Below are 26,660 nucleotides of genomic sequence, written 5' to 3'. Positions count from 1 at the left end.
GAGTTTGTGGCGGAGGAGAGGAGGAGACACGTGGGTGTACCCAGAGCCTGCCAACGTGTTCACCTGGACACATCTCTGTAGGCCTTCACAGGTGGGTGGGTGAGGCCAGGGTGGGTGGGTGAGTGGGTGGGTGGGTGGGTGAGTGGGTGGGTGGGTGAGTGAGTGAGTGGGTGGGTGGGTGAGTGAGTGAGTGAGTGGGTGGGTGGGTGAGTGAGTGAGTGAGTGGGAGGGTGGGTGGGTGAGTGGGAGGGTGAGTGAGTGGGAGGGTGAGTGGGAGGGTGAGTGGGAGGGTGGGAGGGAGGGTGAGTGGGAGGGTGAGTGGGAGGGTGGGAGGGAGGGTGAGTGGGAGGGTGGGAGGGAGGGTGAGTGGGAGGGTGAGTGGGAGGGTGAGTGGGAGGGTGAGTGGGAGGGTGAGTGGGAGGGTGAGTGGGAGGGTGAAGTGGGAGAGTGAGTGGGAGGGTGGGAGGGAGGGTGAGTGGGAGGGTGGGAGGGAGGGTGAGTGGGAGGGTGGGAGGGAGGGTGAGTGGGAGGGTGGGAGGGAGGGTGGGAGGGAGGGTGAGTGGGAGGGTGAGTGGGAGGGTGGGAGGGAGGGTGAGTGGGAGGGTGAGTGGGAGGGTGAGTGGGAGGGTGAGTGGGAGGGTGAGTGGGAGGGTGAGTGGGAGGGAGGGTGAGTGAGTAGGTGAGTGAGTGGGTGGGAGGGTGAGTGGGTGGGTGGGAGGGTGGGTGGGTGGGAGGGTGGGTGGGTGGGAGGGTGGGTGGGAGGGTGAGTGGGAGGGTGAGTGGGAGGGTGAGTGGGAGGGTGAGTGGGAGAGTGAGTGGGAGGGTGGGGAGGGAGGGTGAGTGGGAGGGTGAGTGGGAGGGTGGGAGGGTGAATGGGAGGGTGAGTGGGAGGGTGAGTGGGAGGGAGGGTGAGTGAGTAGGTGAGTGAGTGGGTGAGTGGGTGGGAGGGTGAGTGGGTGAGTGAGTGGGTGGGTGGGTGGGAGGGTGGGTGGGTGGGAGGGTGAGTGGGTGGGAGGGTGAGTGGGTGGGAGGGTGAGTGGGTGGGAGGGTGAGTGGGTGGGAGGGTGGGTGAGTGGGAGGGTGAGTGGGAGGGTGAGTGAGTGGGAGGGTGAGTGAGTGGGAGGGTGAGTTGAGTGGGAGGGTGAGTGGGTGAGTGAGTGGGGGGGTGAATGGGTGAGTGGGAGGGTGAGTGAGTGGGAGGGTGAGTGAGAGGGTGAGTGGGAGGGTGAGTGGGAGGGTGAGTGGGAGGGTGAGTGGGAGGGTGAGTGGGAGAGTGAGTGGGAGGGTGGGAGGGAGGGTGAGTGGGAGGGTGGGAGGGAGGGTGAGTGGGAGGGTGAGTGGGAGGGTGGGAGGGTGAATGGGAGGGTGAGTGGGAGGGTGAGTGGGAGGGAGGGTGGGTGAGTAGGTGAGTGAGTGGGTGAGTGGGTGGGAGGGTGAGTGGGTGGGTGGGAGGGTGGGTGGGTGGGGAGGGTGAGTGGGTGGGAGGGTGGGTGAGTGGGAGGGTGAGTGGGAGGGTGAGTGAGTGGGAGGGGAGGTTGAGTAGTGGGAGGGTGAGTGGGTGAGTGAGTGGGGGGGTGAATGGGTGAGTGGGAGGGTGAGTGAGTGGGAGGGTGAGTGAGAGGGTGAGTGGGAGGGTGAGTGGGAGGGTGAGTGGGAGGGTGAGTGGGAGGGTGAGTGGGAGGGTGAGTGGGAGGGTGAGTGGGAGAGTGAGTGGGAGGGTGGGAGGGAGGGTGAGTGGGAGGGTGGGAGGGAGGGTGAGTGGGAGGGTGAGTGGGAGGGTGGGAGGGTGAATGGGAGGGTGAGTGGGAGGGTGAGTGGGAGGGAGGGTGGGTGAGTAGGTGAGTGAGTGGGTGAGTGGGTGGGAGGGTGAGTGGGTGGGTGGGAGGGTGGGTGGGTGGGAGGGTGAGTGGGTGGGAGGGTGGGTGAGTGGGAGGGTGAGTGGGAGGGTGAGTGAGTGGGAGGGTGAGTTGAGTGGGAGGGTGAGTGGGTGAGTGAGTGGGGGGGTGAATGGGTGAGTGGGAGGGTGAGTGAGTGGGAGGGTGAGTGAGAGGGTGAGTGGGAGGGTGAGTGGGAGGGTGAGTGGGAGGGTGAGTGGGAGGGTGAGTGGGAGAGTGAGTGGGAGGGTGGGAGGGAGGGTGAGTGGGAGGGTGGGAGGGAGGGTGAGTGGGAGGGTGAGTGGGAGGGTGGGAGGGTGAATGGGAGGGTGAGTGGGAGGGTGAGTGGGAGGGAGGGTGGGTGAGTAGGTGAGTGAGTGGGTGAGTGGGTGGGAGGGTGAGTGGGTGGGTGGGAGGGTGGGTGGGTGGGAGGGTGGGTGAGTGGGAGGGTGAGTGGGAGGGTGAGTGGGAGGGTGAGTGAGTGGGAGGGTGAGTTGAGTGGGAGGGTGAGTGGGTGAGTGAGTGGGGGGGTGAATGGGTGAGTGGGAGGGTGAGTGAGTGGGAGGGTGAGTGAGAGGGTGAGTGGGAGGGTGAGTGGGAGGGTGAGTGGGAGGGTGAGTGGGAGGGTGAGTGGGAGGGTGGGAGGGAGGGTGAGTGGGAGGGTGGGAGGGAGGGTGAGTGGGAGGGTGGGAGGGAGGGTGAGTGGGAGGGTGAGTGGGAGGGTGGGAGGGTGAATGGGAGGGTGAGTGGGAGGGTGAGTGGGTGGGTGGGAGGGTGGGTGGGTGGGAGGGTGAGTGGGTGGGAGGGTGGGTGAGTGGGAGGGTGAGTGGGAGGGTGAGTGGGAGGGTGAGTGAGTGGGAGGGTGAGTTGAGTGGGAGGGTGAGTGGGTGAGTGAGTGGGGGGGTGAATGGGTGAGTGGGAGGGTGAGTGAGTGGGAGGGTGAGTGAGAGGGTGAGTGGGAGGGTGAGTGGGAGAATGAGTGGGAGGGTGGGAGGGAGGGTGAGTGGGAGGGTGGGAGGGAGGGTGAGTGGGAGGGTGAGTGGGAGGGTGGGAGGGTGAATGGGAGGGTGAGTGGGAGGGTGAGTGGGAGGGAGGGTGGGTGAGTAGGTGAGTGAGTGGGTGGGAGGGTGAGTGGGTGGGTGGGAGGGTGGGTGGGTGGGAGGGTGAGTGGGTGGGAGGGTGGGTGAGTGGGAGGGTGAGTGGGAGGGTGAGTGAGTGGGAGGGTGAGTTGAGTGGGAGGGTGAGTGGGTGAGTGAGTGGGGGGGTGAATGGGTGAGTGGGAGGGTGAGTGAGTGGGAGGGTGAGTGAGAGGGTGAGTGGGAGGGTGAGTGGGAGGGTGAGTGGGAGGGTGAGTGGGAGGGAGGGTGGGTGAGTAGGTGAGTGAGTGGGTGAGTGGGTGGGAGGGTGAGTGGGTGGGTGGGAGGGTGAGTGGGTGGGAGGGTGGGTGAGTGGGAGGGTGAGTGGGAGGGTGAGTGGGAGGGTGAGTGGGAGGGAGGGTGGGTGAGTAGGTGAGTGGGTGGGAGGGTGAGTGGGTGGGTGGGAGGGTGAGTGGGTGGGAGGGTGGGTGAGTGGGAGGGTGAGTGGGAGGGTGGGAGGGTGAATGGGAGGGTGAATGGGAGGGTGAGTGGGAGGGTGAGTGGGAGGGAGGGTGGGTGAGTAGGTGAGTGAGTGTGTGAGTGGGTGGGAGGGTGAGTGGGTGGGTGGGAGGGTGAGTGGGTGGGAGGGTGGGTGAGTGGGAGGGTGAGTGGGAGGGTGAGTGAGTGGGAGGGTGAGTGGGTGAGTGAGTGGGGGGTGAATGGGTGAGTGGGAGGGTGAGTGAGTGGGAGGGTGAGTGAGTGGGAGGGTGGGTGAGTAGGTGAGTGAGTGGGTGAGTGGGTGGGAGGGTGAGTGGGTGGGTGGGAGGGTGAGTGGGTGGGAGGGTGAGTGAGAGGGTGAGTGGGAGGGTGAGTGGGAGGGTGAGTGGGAGGGTGAGTGGGAGGGTGAGTGGGAGGGTGAGTGGGAGGGTGAGTGGGAGCGTGAGTGGGTGAGTGGGAGGGTGAGTGGGAGGGTGAGTGGGTGGGTGAGTGGGAGGGTGAGTGGGAGGGTGAGTGGGAGCGTGAGTGGGAGGGTGAGTGGGAGGGTGAGTGGGAGCGTGAGTGGGAGGGTGAGTGGGAGGGTGAGTGGGAGGGTGAGTGGGAGGGTGAGTGGGAGGGTGAGTGGGAGGGTGAGTGGGAGCGTGAGTGGGAGGGGTGAGTGGGAGGGTGAGTGGGTGGGTGAGTGGGAGGGTGAGTGGGAGGGTGAGTGGGAGGGTGAGTGGGAGGGTGAGTGGGAGCGTGAGTGGGAGGGTGAGTGGGAGGGTGAGTGGGTGGGTGAGTGGGAGGGTGAGTGGGAGCGTGAGTGGGTGAGTGGGAGGGTGAGTGGGAGGGTGAGTGGGTGGGTGAGTGGGAGGGTGAGTGGGAGGGTGAGTGGGAGGGTGAGTGGGAGGGTGAGTGGGAGCGTGAGTGGGAGGGTGAGTGGGAGGGTGAGTGGGTGGGTGAGTGGGAGGGTGAGTGGGAGCGTGAGTGGGTGAGTGGGAGGGTGAGTGGGAGGGTGAGTGGGTGGGTGAGTGGGAGGGTGAGTGGGTGCGTGAGTGGGTGGGTGAGTGGGAGGGTGAGTGGGAGGGTGAGTGGGAGGGTGAGTGGGAGGGTGAGTGGGAGGGTGAGTGGGTGAGCGTGCCGCCCGCCCCTCACCCCCGCCCCTCACCCCTGACCCGTGGCCCCTGACCCGTGGCCCCTGACCCCTGACCCCTGCTCTCCAGGTGAGGGTGGTGATCCTGGGCCAGGACCCGTACCACGGCCCGGGCCAGGCCCACGGCCTCAGCTTCAGCGTCCCCCGGGGGGTGCCGCCCCCCCCGAGTCTCCTCAACGTCTTCCGCGAGGTGGCGGCCGGGGCGGCGGGGGGGCGAGGCCACGCCCCCTTCACGGCCCCCCCACGGAGACCTCACGGCCTGGGCACAGCAGGGTGAGTGGCAGGGCAGCAGCAGCAGCAGCGGAGAGAGCACGCAGTGAGTGTGTGTATGTGAGTGTGTGTGTCTGTGTGTGTGTATGTGTGTGTGTGTGAGTGTGTGTATGTGTGTGTGTCTGTGTGTGTGTCTGTGTGTGTGTATGTGTGTGTATGTGTGTATGTGAGTGTGTGTGTCTGTGTGTGTGTATGTGTGTGTGTGAGTGTGTGTATGTGTGTGTGTCTGTGTGTGTGTCTGTGTGTGTGTATGTGTGTGTATGTGTGTGTGAGTGTGTGTGTGTGTGTGTATGAGTGTGTGTGAGTGTGTGTGAGTGTGTATGTGTGTGTGTGTCTGTGTGTGTGTGTGAGTGTGTGTATGTGAGTGTGTGTGTCTGTGTGTGTGTATGTGTGTGAGTGTGTATGAGTGTGTGAGTGTATGTGTGTGTATGTGTGTGTGAGTGTATGTGTGTGTGAGTGTGTGTGTGTGAGTGTGTGTATGTGTGTGTGTATGTGTGTGTGTATGTGTCTGTGTGTGTGTGTGAGTGTGTGTGTGTGAGTGTGTGTGAGTGTATGTATGTGTGTGTGTGTCTGTGTGTGTGTGGGTGTGTGTGTGTGAGTGTGTGGGTGTGAGTGTGTGTGTGTCTGCGTATGTGTGTGTGTGTATCTGTGTGTGTGTGTGTGTCTGTGTATGTGTGTGAGTATGTGTGTGTGTGTGTCTGTGTGTGTGAGTGTGTGTATGTGTGTGTATGTGTGTGTGTGTATGTGTGAGTGTATGTGTGTGTGTCTGTGTGTGTATGTGTGTGTGTCTGTGTGTGTGTGAGTGTGTGTGAGTGTGTGTGTGTGAGTGTATGTCTGTGTGTATGTGTGTGTATGTGTGTGTGAGTGTGTGTGTGAGTGTGTGTGTGTGAGTGTATGTGTGTGAGTATGTGGGTGTGAGTGTGTGTGTGTCTGAGTGTCTGTGTGTGTGTGAGTGTGTGTATGTGTGTGAGTGTGTGTCTGTGTGTGTATTTGTGTGTATGTGTGTGTGTGAGTGTGTGTATGTGTGTGAGTGTGTGTCTGTGTGTGTATTTGTGTGTATGTGTGTGTGTGTGTATGTGTGTGTGTGAGTGTGTGTATGTGTGTGAGTGTGTGTCTGTGTGTGTATTTGTGTGTATGTGTGTGTGTGTCTGTGTGTGTATGTATGTGTGTGTGTCTGTGTGTGTGTCTGTGTGTGTGAGTGTATGTGTGTGTGTCTGTGTGTGTATGTGTGTGTGTCTGTGTGTGTGTGAGTGTGTGTGAGTGTGTGTGTGTGAGTGTATGTCTGTGTGTATGTGTGTGTATGTGTGTGTGAGTGTGTGTGTGAGTGTGTGTGTGTGAGTGTATGTGTGTGAGTATGTGGGTGTGAGTGTGTGTGTGTCTGAGTGTCTGTGTGTGTGTGAGTGTGTGTATGTGTGTGAGTGTGTGTCTGTGTGTGTATTTGTGTGTATGTGTGTGTGTGAGTGTGTGTATGTGTGTGAGTGTGTGTCTGTGTGTGTATTTGTGTGTATGTGTGTGTGTGTGTATGTGTGTGTGTGAGTGTGTGTATGTGTGTGAGTGTGTGTCTGTGTGTGTATTTGTGTGTGTGTGTGTCTGTGTGTGTATGTATGTGTGTGTGTCTGTGTGTGTGTCTGTGTGTGTGAGTGTGTGTGTGAGTGTCTGTGTGTGTGAGTGTATGTCTGTGTGTGTCTGTGTGTGTGTATGTGTGTGTGTATGTGTGTGTATCTGTGTGTGTGTCTGTGTGTGTGTATGTGTGTGTGTATGTGTGTGTATCTGTGTGTGTGTGTGTGTGTCTGAGTGTCTGTGTGTGTGTGAGTGTGTGTATGTGTGTGAGTGTGTGTCTGTGTGTGTATTTGTGTGTATGTGTGTGTGTGTGTATGTGTGTGTATCTGTGTGTGTGTGTGTCTGAGTGTCTGTGTGTGTGTGAGTGTGTGTATGTGTGTGAGTGTGTGTCTGTGTGTGTATTTGTGTGTATGTGTGTGTGTGTCTGTGTGTGTATGTATGTGTGTGTGTCTGTGTGTGTGTCTGTGTGTGTGTCTGTGTGTGTGAGTGTGTGTGTGAGTGTCTGTGTGTGTGAGTGTATGTCTGTGTGTATGTGTGTGTGTATGTGTGTGAGTGTCTGTGTGTGTGTGTATGTGTGTGTGTATGTGTGTGAGTGTCTGTGTGTGTGTGTATGTCTGTGTGTGAGTGTGTGTGTGTCTGTGTGTGTGAGTGTCTGTGTGTATGTGTGAGTGTCTGTGTGTATGTGTGAGTGTCTGTGTGTGTGTGAGTGTGTGTATGTGTGTGTGAGTGTCTGTGTGAGTGTGTGAGTGTGTGTGTGTATGTATGTATGTGTGTCTGTGTGTGTGTGTCTGTCTGTGTGTGTGTGTCTGTGTGTGTGTATGTGTGTATGTCTGTGTGTGTGTCTGTGTGTGTGAGTGTATGTGTGTGTCTGTGTGTGTGTCTGTGTGTGTGTCTGTGTGTGTGAGTGTATGTGTGTGTCTGTGTGTGTGAGTGTGTGTGAGTGTCTGTGTGAGTGTGTGTGAGTGTGTGTGAGTGTCTGTGTGTGTGTGTGAGTGTCTGTGTGTGTGTGTGAGTGTCTGTGTGTGTTTGTCTGTCTGTGTGTGTGTGTCTGTGTGTGTGTATGTGTGTATGTCTGTGTGTGTGTCTGTGTGTGTGAGTGTATGTGTGTGTCTGTGTGTGTGTCTGTGTGTGTGTCTGTGTGTGTGAGTGTATGTGTGTGTCTGTGTGTGTGAGTGTGTGTGAGTGTCTGCGTGAGTGTGTGTGAGTGTGTGTGAGTGTCTGTGTGTGTGTGTGAGTGTCTGTGTGTGTGTGTGAGTGTCTGTGTGTGTTTGTGTGTGAGTGTGTGTGTGTGTATGTGAGTGTGTGTGTATGTGAGTGTATCTGTGTGTGTCTGTGTGTGTATGTGTGTGTGTGTGTATGTGTGTGTGAGTGTCTGTGTGTGTGTGTGAGTGTGTGTGTATGTGTGAGTGTGTGTGTCTGTGTGTGTGTCTGTGTGTGTGTGTGTGAGTGTCTGTGTGTGTGTATGAGTGTGTGAGTGTGTGTGTGTCTGTGTGTGTGAGTGTGTGTGTGAGTGTCTGTGTGTGTGAGTGTCTGTGTGTGTGAGTGTATGTCTGTGTGTATGTGTGTGTATGTCTGTGTGTATGTGTGTGTATGTCTGTGTGTATGTGTGTGTATGTGTGTGTGTATGTCTGTGTGTGTGTGTGTGTATGTCTGTGTGTGTGAGTGTCTGTGTGTGTGTATGTCTGTGTGTGTGTGTGAGTGTCTGTGTGTGTGTGAGTGTGTGTGTGTCTGTGTGTGTGAGTGTGTCTGTGTGTGTGAGTGTCTGTGTGTATGTGTGAGTGTGTGTATGTGTGTGAGTGTCTGTGTGTGTGTGAGTGTGTGTGTGTATGTATGTGTGTGTGTGTCTGTCTGTGTGTGTGTGTATGTGTGTGTGTCTGTGTGTGTGTATGTGTGTGTGAGTGTGTGTGAGTGTCTGTGTGAGTGTCTGTGTGTGTGTCTGTGTGTGTGTGTCTGTGTGTATGTATGTCTGTGTGTGTGTGTCTGTGTGTGTGTCTGTGTGTGTGTGTCTGTGTGTATGTGTGTGTGTATGTGTGTGTGTGTGTGTGTCTGTGTGTGTGTGTATCTGTGTGTGTCTATGTGTGTGTGTATGTGTGTGTGAGTGTATGTGTGTCTATGTGTGTGTGTGTCTGTGTGTGTGTCTGTGTGTGTGTGTGAGTGTGTGTGTATGTGTGTGTGAGTGTCTGTGTGTGTGAGTGTGTGTATGTATGTATGTGTGTGTCTGTGTGTGTGTCTGTGTGTGTGTGTATGTGTGTGTGTATCTGTGTGTGTGTGTATGTGTGTCTGTGTGTGTATGCTGATGATTTGGTAATAGCTGCTCAGTCAGAGGAGGAGTTGGAGACGCTGCTGCTGAGACTGGAGCGTGCCACTAAGAGGTGGGGCCTTACCATCAGCCCCACCAAAACTAAGCACCTGCCTGGGTATTTTGTACCATCGGACACTCCACCCCCACAACTCCGGATCGGTGATGGGGCAGTTGTGGAGAGAGTACAGAGTTTCCCATACCTGGGCAGTGTGCTTATGACCGGCTCCAGTTTAAGAGCAGAGGTCTCACTCCGAATCAGTCGAGTGGCAATATCTCTTTATCGGTTGCGTAACGCTGTGTGGAAGCTACCTGGTCTGTCGCTCCGCACTAAGCTTCAGGTCTTCTCGGCCACGGTCTTTCCCTCCCTTCTCTACGCTTGCGAAACGTGGACCCCCCTAATGGAGCATCTTCGCCGGTTAGAAACATTTAGGTTGGCCTGCCTACGATCCATCCTGGGTTTAACCAGACTGGATTGTGTGAGGAGCTCACAAATCCTTGAAAGATCTGGGCAAGGTCCCATCGGTGAGCTCCTCCGGCAGGCAAGGCTGCGATGGCTGGGTCATGTAGCCCGCATGCCCAGCCACCGCATGCCGAAACAGCTTTTGTTCGACCGGATCGAGGGGGCTAAGCGGGCGCGGCACGGGCTAGAGAAGAGATGGAGTGGCGTGGTACAGGAGGACGTGGAACTGAGTGGACTTGCCGATGACCGGTACCAGCGGTGTCAAGATCGGCCTCTGTGGAGGAGGCTCGTGAAGGATGCTACTGGGCAGTTGGAGGCAGTCGCCCTCCAACAACAACGGAGGGCGGAGGAGCGACGCTCACAACAGCGAGCGGAGCGCCGGGTGGCTAAAGCACAGCAGGTTGGCACAGTAGGGGGCACAGGTGGTGCATCAGCCAGTCATCTCAGTCAGTCGACCCGTGGCACCTGCTGTGTTTGCCCCGTGACCTCCTGCCAGCGGGCGTTCGACACTTCACGTGGCCTCAGGGTGCACATAGCCTGGCACAAGCGTCGTGGTGACGTCACCGCCACTTGGTGGCGAATGGCGGTTGTTGTTGTTGTGTGTCTGTGTGTGTGTGTCTTATCTGTGTGTGTGTGTCTATGTGTGTGTGTGTGTGTCTATGTGTGTCTGTGTGTGTGTAGGGGTGCTGCTACTCAACGCCGTTCTCACGGTGCGTGCCGGCCAGGCCAACTCTCACCGCGGCCGTGGCTGGGAGCTGCTCACCGGGGCGGTGATCTCTTGGCTCAACCGGAACCGCACCGGATTGGTCTTCTTGCTGTGGGGAGCTGACGCACAGCGATGTGGTGCCTCCATCAACCGGGTGAGGAGCGACACTCACCACTACACTCACCACTACACTCACCACTACACTCACCACTATACCACTACACTCACCACTACACTCACCACTACACTCACCACTATACCACTACTACACTCACTACTACACTCACCACTACACTCACCACTACACTCACCACTACACTCACCACTACACTACTACTATACTACTACACTCACCACTACACTCACCACTACACTACTACACTCACCACTACACTCACCACTACACTCACCACTACACTACTACACTCACCGCTACACTCACCACTACACTACTACACTCACCGCTACACTCACCACTACACTACTACACTCACCACTATACTACTACACTCACCACTACACTCACCACTACACTCACCACTACACTCACCACTACACTCACCGCTATACTCACCACTACACTCACCGCTACACTACTACACTCACCGCTACACTACTACACTCACCACTACACTCACCACTACACTACTACACTCACCACTACACTACTACACTCACCACTACACTCACCGCTACACTCACCACCACACTCACCACTACACTCACCACTACACTCACCACTACACTCACCACTACACTCACCACTACACTACTACACTCACCACTACACTCACCACTACACTCACCACTACACCACTACACTCACCACTACACCACTACACTCACCACTACACTCACCACTACACTCACTACTATACTACTACACTCACCACTACACTCACCACTACACTACTACACTCACCACTACACTCACCACTACACTCACCACTACACCACTACACTCACCACTACACTCACCACTACACTCACCACCACACTCACCACTACACTCACCACTACACTACTACACTCACCGCTACACTCACCACTACACTCACCACTACACTCACCACTACACTACTACACTCACCGCTACACTCACCACTACACTCACCACTACACTCACCACCACACTCACCACTACACTCACCACTACACTCACCACTACACTACTACACTCACCGCTACACTCACCACTACACTCACCACTACACTCACCACTACACTCACCACTACACCACTACACTCACCACTACACTCACCACTACACTCACCACTACACTACTACACTCACCACTACACTCACTACCTACTACACTCACCACTACACCACTACACTCACCACTACACTCACCACTACACTCACCACTACACTCACCACTACACTACTACACTCACCACTACACTCACCACTACACTCACCACTACACTCACCACTACACTACTACACTCACCACTACACTCACCACTACACTCACCACTACACCACTACACTCACCACTACACTCACCACTACACTCACCACTACACTACTACACTCACCACTACACTCACCACTACACTCACCACTACACTACTACACTCACCGATACACTCACCACTACACCACTACACTCACCACTACACTCACCACTACACCACTACACTCACCACTACACTCACCACTACACTCACCACCACACTCACCACTACACTCACCACTACACTCACCACTACACTCACCACTACACTACACTCACCACTACACTCACCACTACACTACTACACTCACCACTACACTCACCACTACACCACTACACTCACCACTACACTCACCACTACACTCACCGCTACACTCACCACTATACTACTACACTCACCCCTACACTCACTGCTACACTCACCACTACACTACTACACTCACCGCTACACTCACCACTACACTCACCACTACACTACTACACTCACCGCTACACTCACCACTACACTCACCACTACACTACTACACTCACCGCTACACTCACCACTACACTCACCACTATACTACTACACTCACCACTACACTCACTGCTACACTCACCACTACACTCACCACTACACTACTACACTCACCGCTACACTCACCACTACACTCACCACTGCACTCACCACTACACTACTACACTCACCACTACACTCACCACTACACTACTACACTCACCACTACACTCACCACTACACTACTACACTCACCGCTACACTCACCACTACACTCACCACTACACTACTACACTCACCACTACACTCACCACTACACTCACCGCTACACTACTACACTCACCACTACACTCACCGCTACACTCACCACTACACTACTACACTCACTGCTACACTCACTACTATACTACTACACTCACCACTACACTCACCACTACACTACTACACTCACCACTACACTCACCGCTACACTACTACACTCACCACTACACTCACCGCTACACTCACCACTACACTCACCACTACACTCACCGCTACACTCACTCCTACACTCACTACTATACTACTACACTCACCACTACACTCACCACTACACTCACCACTACACTACTACACTCACCACTACACTCACCGCTACACTCACCACTACACTACTACACTCACCGCTACACTCACTGCTACACTCACTACTATACTACTACAATCACCACTACACTCACCACTACACTCACCACTACACTCACTACTATACTACTACACTCACCACTACACTCACCACTACACTCACCACTACACTCACCACTACGCTCACTACTACACTCACTACTACACTCACCACTACACTCACCACTACACTCACCACTACACTCACCACTACACTCACCACTATACTACTACACTCACCGCTACACTCACTGCTACATTCACTACTATACTACTACACTCACCACTACACTCACTAGTACACTCACCACTACACTCACCACTACACTCACCACTACGCTCACTACTACATTCACCACTACACTCACTACTACACTCACTACTACACTCACCACTACACTCACCACTATACCACTATACTCACCGCTACACTCACCACTGTACCACTACACTCACCGCTACACTCACCACTACACTCACCACTACACTCACCACTACTCACCACTACACTCACCACTACACTCACCACTACACTCACTACTACACTCACCACTACACTCACTACTACACTTACTACTACACTACTACACTCACCACTACACTCACCACTACACTCACCACTACACTCACTACTACACTCACCACTACACTCACCACTACACTCACCACTACACTCACTACTATACCACTACAATCACCGCTACACTCTCCACTACACTCACCACTATACTCACTACTACACTCACCACTACACTCACCACTACACTCACCACTACACTCACTACTATACCACTGCACTCACCGCTACACTCACCACTAGACTCACTACTATACCACTACACTCACCACTACACTCACCACTACACTCACTACTATACTACTACACTCACCGCTACACTCACCACTACACTCACCACTACACTCACCACTACACTCATCACTAAAGTTACTACTATACCACTACACTCACCGCTACACTCACCACTACACTCACTACTATACTACTACACTCACCACTACACTCACCACTACACTCACCACTACACTCACTAGTACACTCACCACTACACTCACCACTACACTCACCACTACGCTCACTACTACACTCACTACTACACTCACCACTACACTCACCACTACACTCACCACTACACTCACCACTACACTCACCACTATACTACTACACTCACCGCTACACTCACTGCTACATTCACTACTATACTACTACACTCACCACTACACTCACTAGTACACTCACCACTACACTCACCACTACACTCACCACTACACTCACTACTACATTCACCACTACACTCACTACTACACTCACTACTACACTCACCACTACACTCACCACTACACTCACCACTACACTCACCACTATACCACTATACTCACCGCTACACTCACCACTGTACCACTACACTCACCGCTACACTCACCACTACACTCACCACTACACTCACCACTACTCACCACTACACTCACCACTACACTCACCACTACACTCACTACTACACTCACCACTACACTCACTACTACACTCACTACTACACTACTACACTCAGCACTACACTCGCCACTACACTCACCACTACACTCACTACTACACTCACCACTACACTCACCACTACACTCACCACTACACTCACTACTATACCACTACAATCACCGCTACACTCACCACTACACTCACCACTATACTCACTACTACACTCACCACTACACTCACCACTACACTCACCACTACACTCACTACTATACCACTGCACTCACCGCTACACTCACCACTAGACTCACTACTATACCACTACACTCACCACTACACTCACCACTACACTCACCACTACACTCACTACTATACTACTACACTCACCGCTACACTCACCACTACACTCACCACTACACTCACCACTACACTCATCACTAAAGTTACTACTATACCACTACACTCACCGCTACACTCACCACTACACTCACTACTATACCGCTACACTCACCACTACACTCACCACTACACTCACCACTACACTCACCACTACACTCACCACTATACCACTACACTCACCACTACACTCACCACTACACTCACCACTACACTCACCACTACACTCACCACTGCACTACTACACTCACCACTACACTCACCACTACACTCACCACTATACTACTACACTCACCGCTACACTCACTGCTACACTCACCACTACACTACTACACTCACCACTACACTCACCACTACACTACTACACTCACCGCTACACTCACCACTCACCACTACACTCACCACTACACTCACCGCTACACTACTACACTCACCACTACACTCACCGCTACACTCACCACTACACTACTACACTCACCACTACACTCACCACTACACTCACCACTACACTACTACACTCACCACTACACTCACCACTACACTCACCGCTACACTACTACACTCACCACTACACTCACCGCTACACTCACCACTACACTACTACACTCACCACTACACTCACCACTACACTCACCGCTACACTACTACACTCACCACTACACTCACCGCTACACTCACCACTACACTACTACACTCACTGCTACACTCACTACTATACTACTACACTCACCACTACACTCACCACTACACTCACCACTACACTACTACACTCACCACTACACTCACCGCTACACTCACCACTACACTACTACACTCACCGCTACACTCACTGCTACACTCACTACTATACTACTACAATCACCACTACACTCACCACTACACTCACCACTACACTACTACACTCATCGCTACACTCACCACTACACTCACCACTACACTCACTACTATACTACACTCACCACTACACTCACCACTACACTCACCACTACACTCACTAGTACACTCACCACTACACTCACCACTACACTCACCACTACGCTCACTACTACACTCACTACTACACTCACCACTACACTCACCACTACACTCACCACTACACTCACCACTACACTCACTACTACATTCACCACTACACTCACCACTACACTCACTACTACACTCACCACTACACTCACCACTACACCCACTACTACACTCACCACTACACTCACCACTACACTCACCACTACACTCACCACTATACCACTATACTCACCGCTACACTCACCACTATACCACTACACTCACCGCTACACTCACCACTACACTCACCACTACACTCACCACTACACTCACTACTACACTCACCACTACACTCACTACTATACCACTACACTCACCACTACACTCACCACTACACTCACTACTACACTCACCACTACACTCACCACTACACTCACCACTACACTCACTACTACACTCACCACTACACTCACCACTACACTCACTACTATACCACTACAATCACCGCTACACTCACCACTACACTCACCACTACACTCACTACTACACTCACCACTACACTCACCACTACACTCACCACTACACTCACTACTATACCACTGCACTCACCGCTACACTCACCACTAGACTCACTACTATACCACTACACTCACCACTACACTCACCACTACACTCACTACTATACTACTACACTCACCGCTACACTCACCACTACACTCACCACTACACTCACCACTACACTCATCACTAAAGTTACTACTATACCACTACACTCACCGCTACACTCACCACTACACTCACTACTATACCACTACACTCACCGCTACACTCACCACTACACTCACCGCTACACTCACCACTACACTCACCACTAAACTTACTGCAGAGTCTCCACCACGTGCTCACAGCACCACACCCATCCCTTCTGTGTCTCTACGTGTCTCTTTGTCTGTCTCTGTGTGTCTCTTTGTCTGTCTCTGTGTGCCTGTCTCTGTGTGTCTCTGTGTGTCTGTGTGTGTCTGTGTGTGTCTGTGTATTTCTGTGTGTCTCTGTGTGTGTGTCTCTGTGTCTCTCTGTGTCTGTCTCTGTGTGTCGCTGTGTGTCTCTGTGTGTGTCTCTGTGTGTCTCTGTGTGTCTGTCTCTGTGTCTCTGTCTCTGTGTCTCATGTCCATGTGTCTCTGTGTGTCTCTGTGTGTCTCTGTGTGTGTCTCTGTGTGTCTCTGTGTGTGTGTCTCTGTGTGTCTCTGTCTGTCTCTGTGTGTCTCTGTGTGTCTCTGTGTATTTCCGTGTGTGTGTCTCTGTGTCTGGCTGTGTGTCTCTGTGTATCTGTGTGTGTCTGTGTGTCTCTGTGTGTGTGTCTCTGTGTGTCTCTGTGTGTCTCTGTGTATTTCCGTGTGTGTGTCTCTGTGTCTGGCTCTGTGTGTCTCTGTGTATCTGTGTGTGTCTGTTTGTCTCTGTGTGTCTGTCTCTGTGTGTGTGTCTCTGTGTCTCTGTCTCTGTGTCTCATGTCCATGTGTCTCTGTGTGTCTCTGTGTGTCTCTGTGTGTGTATCTCTGTGTGTCTCTCTGTGTCTGTCTCTGTGTGTCTCTGTGTTTCTGTGTGTCTCTCTGTGTCTCTGTGTGTGTCTGTGGGTGTCTCTGTGTATCTCTGTGTGTCTGTCTCTGTGTGTCTGTCTCTGTGTGTGTCTCTGTATGTCTCTCTGTGTCTCTGTGTGTGTCTCTGTGTGTCTCTGTGTGTGTCTCTGTGTGTGTCTCTGTGTCTGTCTGTGTTTGTGTCTGTCTGTGTCTGTCTCTGTGTCTGTCTCTGTGTGTCTCTGTTTCTGTCTCTCTGTGTCTGTCTCTGTGTGTCTCTGTGTGTCTGTCTCTGTGTGTGTCTGTGTGTGTCTGTGTGTGTCTCTGTGTATCTGTGTGTGTCTGTGTGTGTCTGTGTGTGTCTCTGTGTATCTCTGTGTCTGTGTGTATCTGTCTCTGTGTCTGTCTCTGTGTCTCTGTGTGTGTGTCTGTTTGTGTGTCTGTCTCTGTGTCTCTGTGTGTCTGTCTCTGTGTCTGTCTCTGTGTGTCTCTGTGTGTCTGTTTGTGTCTGTGTCGCTGTGTGTCTCTGTCTCTGTGTCTCATGTCTGTGTGTCTCTGTGTGTCTCTGTGTGTCTTTGTCTGTGTGTGTCTGCAGAGTCTCCACCACGTGCTCACAGCGCCACACCCATCCCCTCTGTCTGCCCACCGTGGATTCCTGGGCTGTGGTCACTTCTCACGGACAAACAGCATCCTGCAGGCTCAGCGTCTGCCTCCCATCGACTGGCTCATTCACTCATAGAGACCCTCACTCATAGAGACCCTCATTCACTCATAGAGACCCTCACTCACTCATAGAGACACTCACTCATAGAGACCCTCACTCACTCATAGAGACCCTCACTCACTCATAGAGACCCTCACTCACTCATAGAGACCCTCACTCACTCATAGAGACACTCACTCACTCATAGAGACACTCACTCACTCATAGAGACACTCATTCACTCATAGAGACCCTCACTCACTCATAGAGACCCTCACTCATAGAGACACTCACTCATAGAGACACTCACTCATAGAGACCCTCACTCACTCATAGAGACCCTCACTCACTCATAGAGACACTCACTCATAGAGACACTCACTCATAGAGACACTCACTCATAGAGACACTCACTCATAGAGACCCTCATTCACTCATAGAGACCCTCACTCACTCATAGAGACCCTCACTCACTCATAGAGTCACTCACTCATAGAGACACTCACTCACTCATAGAGACCCTCACTCACTCATAGAGACCCTCACTCACTCATAGAGACCCTCACTCACTCATAGAGACCCTCACTCACTCATAGAGACACTCACTCACTCATAGAGACCCTCACTCACTCATAGAGACCCTCACTCATAGAGACCCTCACTCATAGAGACCCTCACTCACTCATAGAGACCCTCACTCACTCATAGAGACCCTCACTCACTCATAGAGACCCTCACTCACTCATAGAGACCCTCACTCACTCATAGAGACACTCACTCACTCATAGAGACACTCACTCACTCATAGAGACCCTCACTCACTCATAGAGACCCTCACTCACTCATAGAGACCCTCACTCACTCATAGAGACCCTCACTCACTCATAGAGACCCTCACTCACTCATAGAGACCCTCACTCACTCATAGAGACCCTCACTCACTCATAGAGACCCTCACTCATAGAGACCCTCACTCACTCATAGAGACACTCACTCACTCATAGAGACCCTCACTCATAGAGACCCCCACTCACTCATAGAGACACTCACTCACTCATAGAGACCCTCACTCACTCATAGAGACACTCACTCACTCATAGAGACCCTCACTCACTCATAGAGACCCTCACTCACTCATAGAGACCCTCACTCACTCACTCATAGAGACCCTCACTCACTCATAGAGACACTCACTCACTCATAGAGACACTCACTCACTCATAGAGACCCTCACTCATAGAGACCCTCACTCACTCATAGAGACCCTCACTCACTCATAGAGACCCTCACTCACTCATAGAGACCCTCACTCACTCACAGAGACCCTCACTCACTCATAGAGACCCTCACTCACTCATAGAGACCCTCACTCACTCATAGAGACCCTCACTCACTCACAGAGACCCTCACTCACTCACAGAGACCCTCACTCACTCATAGAGACCCTCACTCACTCATAGAGACCCTCACTCACTCATAGAGACCCTCACTCATAGAGACCCTCACTCACTCATAGAGACCCTCACTCACTCATAGAGACCCTCACTCACTCATAGAGACCCCCACTCACTCATAGAGATACTCACTCATAGAGACCCTCACTCACTCATAGAGACACTCACTCACTCATAGAGACCCTCACTCACTCATAGAGACCCTCACTCACTCATAGAGACCCTCACTCACTCATAGAGACACTCACTCACTCATAGAGACACTCACTCACTCATAGAGACCCTCACTCACTCATAGAGACCCTCACTCACTCATAGAGACCCTCACTCACTCATAGAGACCCTCACTCACTCATAGAGACCCTCACTCACTCATAGAGACCCTCACTCACTCATAGAGACCCTCACTCACTCATAGAGACACTCACTCACTCATAGAGACCCTCACTCATAGAGACCCCCACTCACTCATAGAGACACTCACTCACTCATAGAGACCCTCACTCACTCATAGAGACACTCACTCACTCATAGAGACCCTCACTCACTCATAGAGACCCTCACTCACTCATAGAGACCCTCACTCACTCACTCATAGAGACCCTCACTCACTCATAGAGACACTCACTCACTCATAGAGACACTCACTCACTCATAGAGACCCTCACTCATAGAGACCCTCACTCACTCATAGAGACCCTCACTCACTCATAGAGACCCTCACTCACTCATAGAGACCCTCACTCACTCACAGAGACCCTCACTCACTCATAGAGACCCTCACTCACTCATAGAGACCCTCACTCACTCATAGAGACCCTCACTCACTCACAGAGACCCTCACTCACTCACAGAGACCCTCACTCACTCATAGAGACCCTCACTCATTCATAGAGACCCTCACTCACTCATAGAGACCCTCACTCACTCATAGAGACCCTCACTCACTCATAGAGACCCTCACTCACTCATAGAGACCCCCACTCACTCATAGAGATACTCACTCATAGAGACCCTCACTCACTCATAGAGACACTCACTCACTCATAGAGACCCTCACTCACTCATAGAGACCCTCACTCACTCATAGAGACCCTCACTCACTCATAGAGACACTCACTCACTCATAGAGACCCTCACTCACTCATAGAGACCCTCACTCACTCATAGAGACACTCACTCACTCATAGAGACACTCACTCACTCATAGAGACCCTCACTCACTCATAGAGACCCTCACTCACTCATAGAGACCCTCACTCACTCATAGAGACCCTCACTCATAGAGACCCTCACTCATAGAGACCCCCACTCACTCATAGAGACACTCACTCACTCATAGAGACCCTCACTCACTCATAGAGACACTCACTCACTCATAGAGACCCTCACTCACTCATAGAGACCCTCACTCACTCATAGAGACCCTCACTCACTCATAGAGACCCTCACTCACTCATAGAGACACTCACTCACTCATAGAGACACTCACTCACTCATAGAGACACTCACTCACTCATAGAGACCCTCACTCATAGAGACCCTCACTCACTCATAGAGACACTCACTCACTCATAGAGACCCTCACTCACTCATAGAGACCCTCACTCACTCATAGAGACCCTCACTCACTCATAGAGACACTCACTCACTCATAGAGACACTCACTCACTCATAGAGACCCTCACTCACTCATAGAGACCCTCACTCAATCATAGAGACCCTCACTCACTCATAGAGACCCTCACTCACTCATGGAGACACTCACTCACTCATAGAGACTCTCACTCACTCATAGAGACACTCACTCACTCATAGAGACCCTCACTCATAGAGACCCTCACTCACTCATAGAGACCCTCACTCACTCATAGAGACACTCACTCACTCATAGAGACCCTCACTCACTCATAGAGACCCTCACTCATAGAGACCCTCACTCACTCATAGAGACCCTCACTCACTCATAGAGACCCTCACTCACTCATAGAGACACTCACTCACTCATAGAGACACTCACTCACTCATAGAGACCCTCACTCATAGAGACATTCACTCACTCATAGAGACATTCACTCACTCATAGAGACCCTCACTCACTCATAGAGACCCTCACTCACTCATAGAGACCCTCACTCACTCATAGAGACACTCACTCACTCATAGAGTCACTCACTCATAGAGACCCTCACTCACTCATAGAGACCCTCACTCAATCATAGAGACCCTCACTCACTCATAGCGACCCTCAGTCACTCATGGAGACCCTCACTCATAGAGACACTCACTCACTCATAGAGACACTCACTCACTCATAGAGACTCTCACTCACTCATAGAGACACTCACTCATAGAGACCCTCACTCATAGAGACCCTCACTCATAGAGACCCTCACTCACTCATAGAGACACTCACTCACTCATAGAGACCCTCACTCACTCATAGAGACCCTCACTCATAGAGACCCTCACTCACTCATAGAGACCCTCACTCATAGAGACCCTCACTCACTCATAGAGACACTCATAGAGACCCTCACTCATAGAGACACTCACTCACTCATAGAGACACTCACTCACTCACTCATAGAGACCCTCACTCATAGAGTCACTCACTCATAGAGACACTCACTCACTCATAGAGACACTCACTCATAGAGACCCTCACTCACTCATAGAGACCCTCACTCACTCATAGAGACCCTCACTCACTCATAGAGACACTCACTCACTCATAGAGACCCTCACTCACTCATAGAGACACTCACTCATAGAGACACTCACTCACTCACTCATAGAGACCCTCACTCACTCATAGAGACACTCACTCACTCAGAGACACTCACTCACTCATAGAGACACTCACTCACTCATAGAGACCCTCACTCACTCATAGAGACCCTCACTCATAGAGACCCTCACTCACTCATAGAGACCCTCACTCACTCATAGAGACACTCACTCACTCATAGAGACACTCACTCATAGAGACCCTCACTCATAGAGACCCTCACTCACTCATAGAGACCCTCACTCACTCATAGAGACCCTCACTCACTCATAGAGACACTCACTCACTCATAGAGACACTCACTCACTCATAGAGACCCTCACTCACTCATAGAGACACTCACTCATAGAGACACTCACTCACTCATAGAGACACTCACTCATAGAGACACTCACTCACTCAGAGACACTCACTCACTCATAGAGACACTCACTCACTCATAGAGACCCTCACTCACTCATAGAGACCCTCACTCACTCATAGAGACCCTCACTCACTCATAGAGACCCTCACTCACTCATAGAGACCCTCACTCACTCATAGAGACACTCACTCACTCATAGAGACACTCACTCATAGAGACCCTCACTCATAGAGACCCTCACTCACTCATAGAGACCCTCACTCACTCATAGAGACCCTCACTCACTCATAGAGACCCTCACTCACTCCTAGAGACCCTCACTCACTCACTCATAGAGACACTCACTCACTCATAGAGACACTCACTCATAGAGACACTCACTCACTCATAGAGACCCTCACTCATAGAGACCCTCACTCACTCATAGAGACCCTCACTCACTCATAGAGACACTCACTCATAGAGACCCTCACTCACTCATAGAGACCCTCACTCACTCATAGAGACCCTCACTCACTCATAGAGACACTCACTCACTCATAGAGACCCTCACTCACTCATAGAGACACTCACTCATAGAGACACTCACTCACTCACTCATAGAGACCCTCACTCACTCATAGAGACACTCACTCACTCAGAGACACTCACTCACTCATAGAGACACTCACTCACTCATAGAGACCCTCACTCACTCATAGAGACCCTCACTCACTCATAGAGACCCTCACTCACTCATAGAGACACTCACTCACTCATAGAGACACTCACTCATAGAGACCCTCACTCATAGAGACCCTCACTCACTCATAGAGACCCTCACTCACTCATAGAGACCCTCACTCACTCCTAGAGACCCTCACTCACTCACTCATAGAGACACTCACTCACTCATAGAGACACTCACTCACTCATAGAGACACTCACTCATAGAGACACTCACTCACTCATAGAGACCCTCACTCATAGAGACCCTCACTCACTCATAGAGACCCTCACTCACTCATAGAGACCCTCACTCACTCATAGAGACACTCACTCATAGAGACCCTCACTCACTCATAGAGACCCTCACTCATAGAGACCCTCACTCACTCATAGAGACCCTCACTCACTCATAGAGACCCTCACTCACTCATAGAGACCCTCACTCACTCACTCATAGAGACCCTCACTCATAGAGACCTTCACTCATAGAGACCCTCACTCACAGAGACACTCACTCACTCACTCATAGAGACACTCACTCACTCATAGAGACACTCACTCACTCACTCATAGAGACCCTCACTCACTCATAGAAACCCTCACTCACTCATAGAGACCCTCACTCACTCATAGAGACACTCACTCACTCATAGAAACCCTCACTCACTCATAGAGACACTCACTCACTCATAGAGACCCTCACTCACTCATAGAGACCCTCACTCACTCATAGAGACCCTCACTCACTCATAGAGACCCTCACTCACTCATAGAGACCCTCACTCACTCATAGAGACCCTCACTCATAGAGACCCTCACTCATAGAGACCCTCACTCACTCATAGAGACCCTCACTCACTCATAGAGACCCTCACTCACTCACTCATAGAGACCCTCACTCATAGAGACCTTCACTCATAGAGACCCTCACTCACAGAGACCCTCACTCACTCATAGAGACACTCACTCACTCATAGAGACACTCACTCACTCACTCATAGAGACCCTCACTCATAGAGACCCTCACTCACTCATAGAGACCCTCACTCACTCATAGAGACACTCACTCACTCATAGAGACACTCACTCACTCATAGAGACCCTCACTCACTCATAGAGACACTCACTCATATAGACCCTCACTCACTCATAGAGACACTCACTCATAGAGACACTCACTCACTCATAGAGACCCTCACTCACTCATAGAGACACTCACTCACTCATAGAGACCCTCACTCACTCATAGAGACACTCACTCACTCATAGAGACACTCACTCACTCATAGAGACACTCACTCATAGAGACCCTCACTCACTCATAGAGACACTCACTCACTCATAGAAACCCTCACTCACTCCTAGAGACCCTCACTCACTCACTCATAGAGACACTCACTCACTCATAGAGACACTCACTCACTCATAGAGACACTCACTCATAGAGACACTCACTCACTCATAGAGACCCTCACTCATAGAGACCCTCACTCACTCATAGAGACCCTCACTCACTCATAGAGACCCTCACTCACTCATAGAGACACTCACTCATAGAGACCCTCACTCACTCATAGAGACCCTCACTCATAGAGACCCTCACTCACTCATAGAGACCCTCACTCACTCATAGAGACCCTCACTCACTCATAGAGACCCTCACTCACTCACTCATAGAGACCCTCACTCATAGAGACCTTCACTCATAGAGACCCTCACTCACAGAGACACTCACTCACTCACTCATAGAGACACTCACTCACTCATAGAGACACTCACTCACTCACTCATAGAGACCCTCACTCACTCATAGAGACCCTCACTCACTCATAGAAACCCTCACTCACTCATAGAGACCCTCACTCACTCATAGAGACACTCACTCACTCATAGAAACCCTCACTCACTCATAGAGACACTCACTCACTCATAGAGACCCTCACTCACTCATAGAGACCCTCACTCACTCATAGAGACCCTCACTCACTCATAGAGACCCTCACTCACTCATAGAGACCCTCACTCACTCATAGAGACACTCACTCATAGAGACCCTCACTCATAGAGACCCTCACTCACTCATAGAGACCCTCACTCACTCATAGAGACCCTCACTCACTCATAGAGACCCTCACTCACTCACTCATAGAGACCCTCACTCATAGAGACCTTCACTCATAGAGACCCTCACTCACAGAGACCCTCACTCACTCATAGAGACACTCACTCACTCATAGAGACACTCACTCACTCACTCATAGAGACCCTCACTCATAGAGACCCTCACTCACTCATAGAGACCCTCACTCACTCATAGAGACACTCACTCATAGAGACCCTCACTCACTCATAGAGACCTTCACTCACTCATAGAGACACTCACTCACTCATAGAGACCCTCACTCACTCATAGAGACACTCACTCATATAGACCCTCACTCACTCATAGAGACACTCACTCATAGAGACACTCACTCACTCATAGAGACCCTCACTCACTCATAGAGACACTCACTCACTCATAGAGACCCTCACTCACTCATAGAGACACTCACTCACTCATAGAGACACTCACTCACTCATAGAGACACTCACTCATAGAGACCCTCACTCACTCATAGAGACACTCACTCACTCATAGAGACCCTCACTCACTCAGAGACCCTCACTCACTCATAGAGACACTCACTCATAGAGACCCTCACTCACTCATAGAGACCCTCACTCACTCATAGAGACCCTCACTCATAGAGACCCTCACTCACTCATAGAGACCCTCACTCATAGTGAGATAGTGATGTTTGGGTGATGGTGGTGATATTTGGGTTATAGTGATGTTTGGGTGATGGCGATGATGTTTGGGTGATGGTGATGTTTGGGTGATGGCGATGATGTTTGGGTAATGGCGATGATGTTTGGGTGATGGCGATGTTGTGTGGGTGATGGCGATGATGTTTGGGTGATGGCGATGATGTTTGGGTGATGGCGATGTTTGGGTGATGGCGATGTTTGGGTGATGGTGATGTCTGGGTGATGGTGATGTTTGGGTGATGGCGATGATGTTTGGGTGATGGTGATGTTGTTTGGGTGATGGTGATGTTTGGGTGATGGTGTTGTTTGGGTGATGGTGATGTTTGGGTGATGGTGATGTTGTTTGGGTGATGGTGATGATGTCTGGGTGATGGTGATGTTTGGGTGATGGCGATGATGTTTGGGTGATGGTGATGTTTTGGTGATGGCGATGTTTGTAAGGATTGTGATGGTGAAGCTGTTCATGTTTGTTAAAATTTTAAACTGCCGCGTTACGCTGATAATGGTGGTGGTGTAGATGGTGTAGGTGGTGGTGGTGTAGGTGGTGGTGCTGGTGTAGATGGTGTAGATGGCGGTGGTGTAGGTGGTGGTGGTGTAGGTGGTTGTGTAGACTGTTGTTGTTGTTGTTACTCTGCATTAAAGTTTTAAGAGTTTGGTCATGGGAGGTCTGCCTCACCTCACCACCACCACCACCACAACCACCACCACCACCACCACCACACCATCCATTACGAACCCACAAAGCTCCCCCAGGTAGCCTCTAGCAGGCTGTAGGGGCAAGTGCAGTTAGCCAGCACCCTATGAATGCCAAAACGGCACAGACACAAAGACACACACACTGACACACACAAGCGCCCATTCACCACTAAGTGGC

The 26,660-nt window shown here is 51.9% G+C and overlaps 1 protein-coding gene across 1 annotated transcript; it reads left to right on the top strand.

The window, feature by feature from the left end:
* On the top strand, positions 1–26,445 carry LOC142923358 (uracil-DNA glycosylase-like; the record flags this gene model as incomplete). The annotated part of the gene is given in 5 exon segments (XM_076064433.1): positions 1–91; positions 4,651–4,820; positions 4,822–4,853; positions 9,854–10,032; positions 17,551–26,445. Coding segments are annotated over 5 exon segments (616 nt in total), but the record flags the coding sequence as incomplete, so codon positions are not given.
* Positions 26,446–26,660: the final 215 nt, after the last annotated feature.

Source organism: Petromyzon marinus, unplaced genomic scaffold (genome assembly GCF_048934315.1).
Source record: "Petromyzon marinus isolate PM22_M1 ecotype Great Lakes invasive population unplaced genomic scaffold, UKy_Petmar_22M1.pri1.0 PM_Scaffold_443, whole genome shotgun sequence".
Lineage (NCBI taxonomy): Eukaryota > Metazoa > Chordata > Hyperoartia > Petromyzontiformes > Petromyzontidae > Petromyzon > Petromyzon marinus.
Note: the sequence above shows the minus strand (reverse complement) of the source record. Positions and strands in the feature narration are given on the sequence as shown.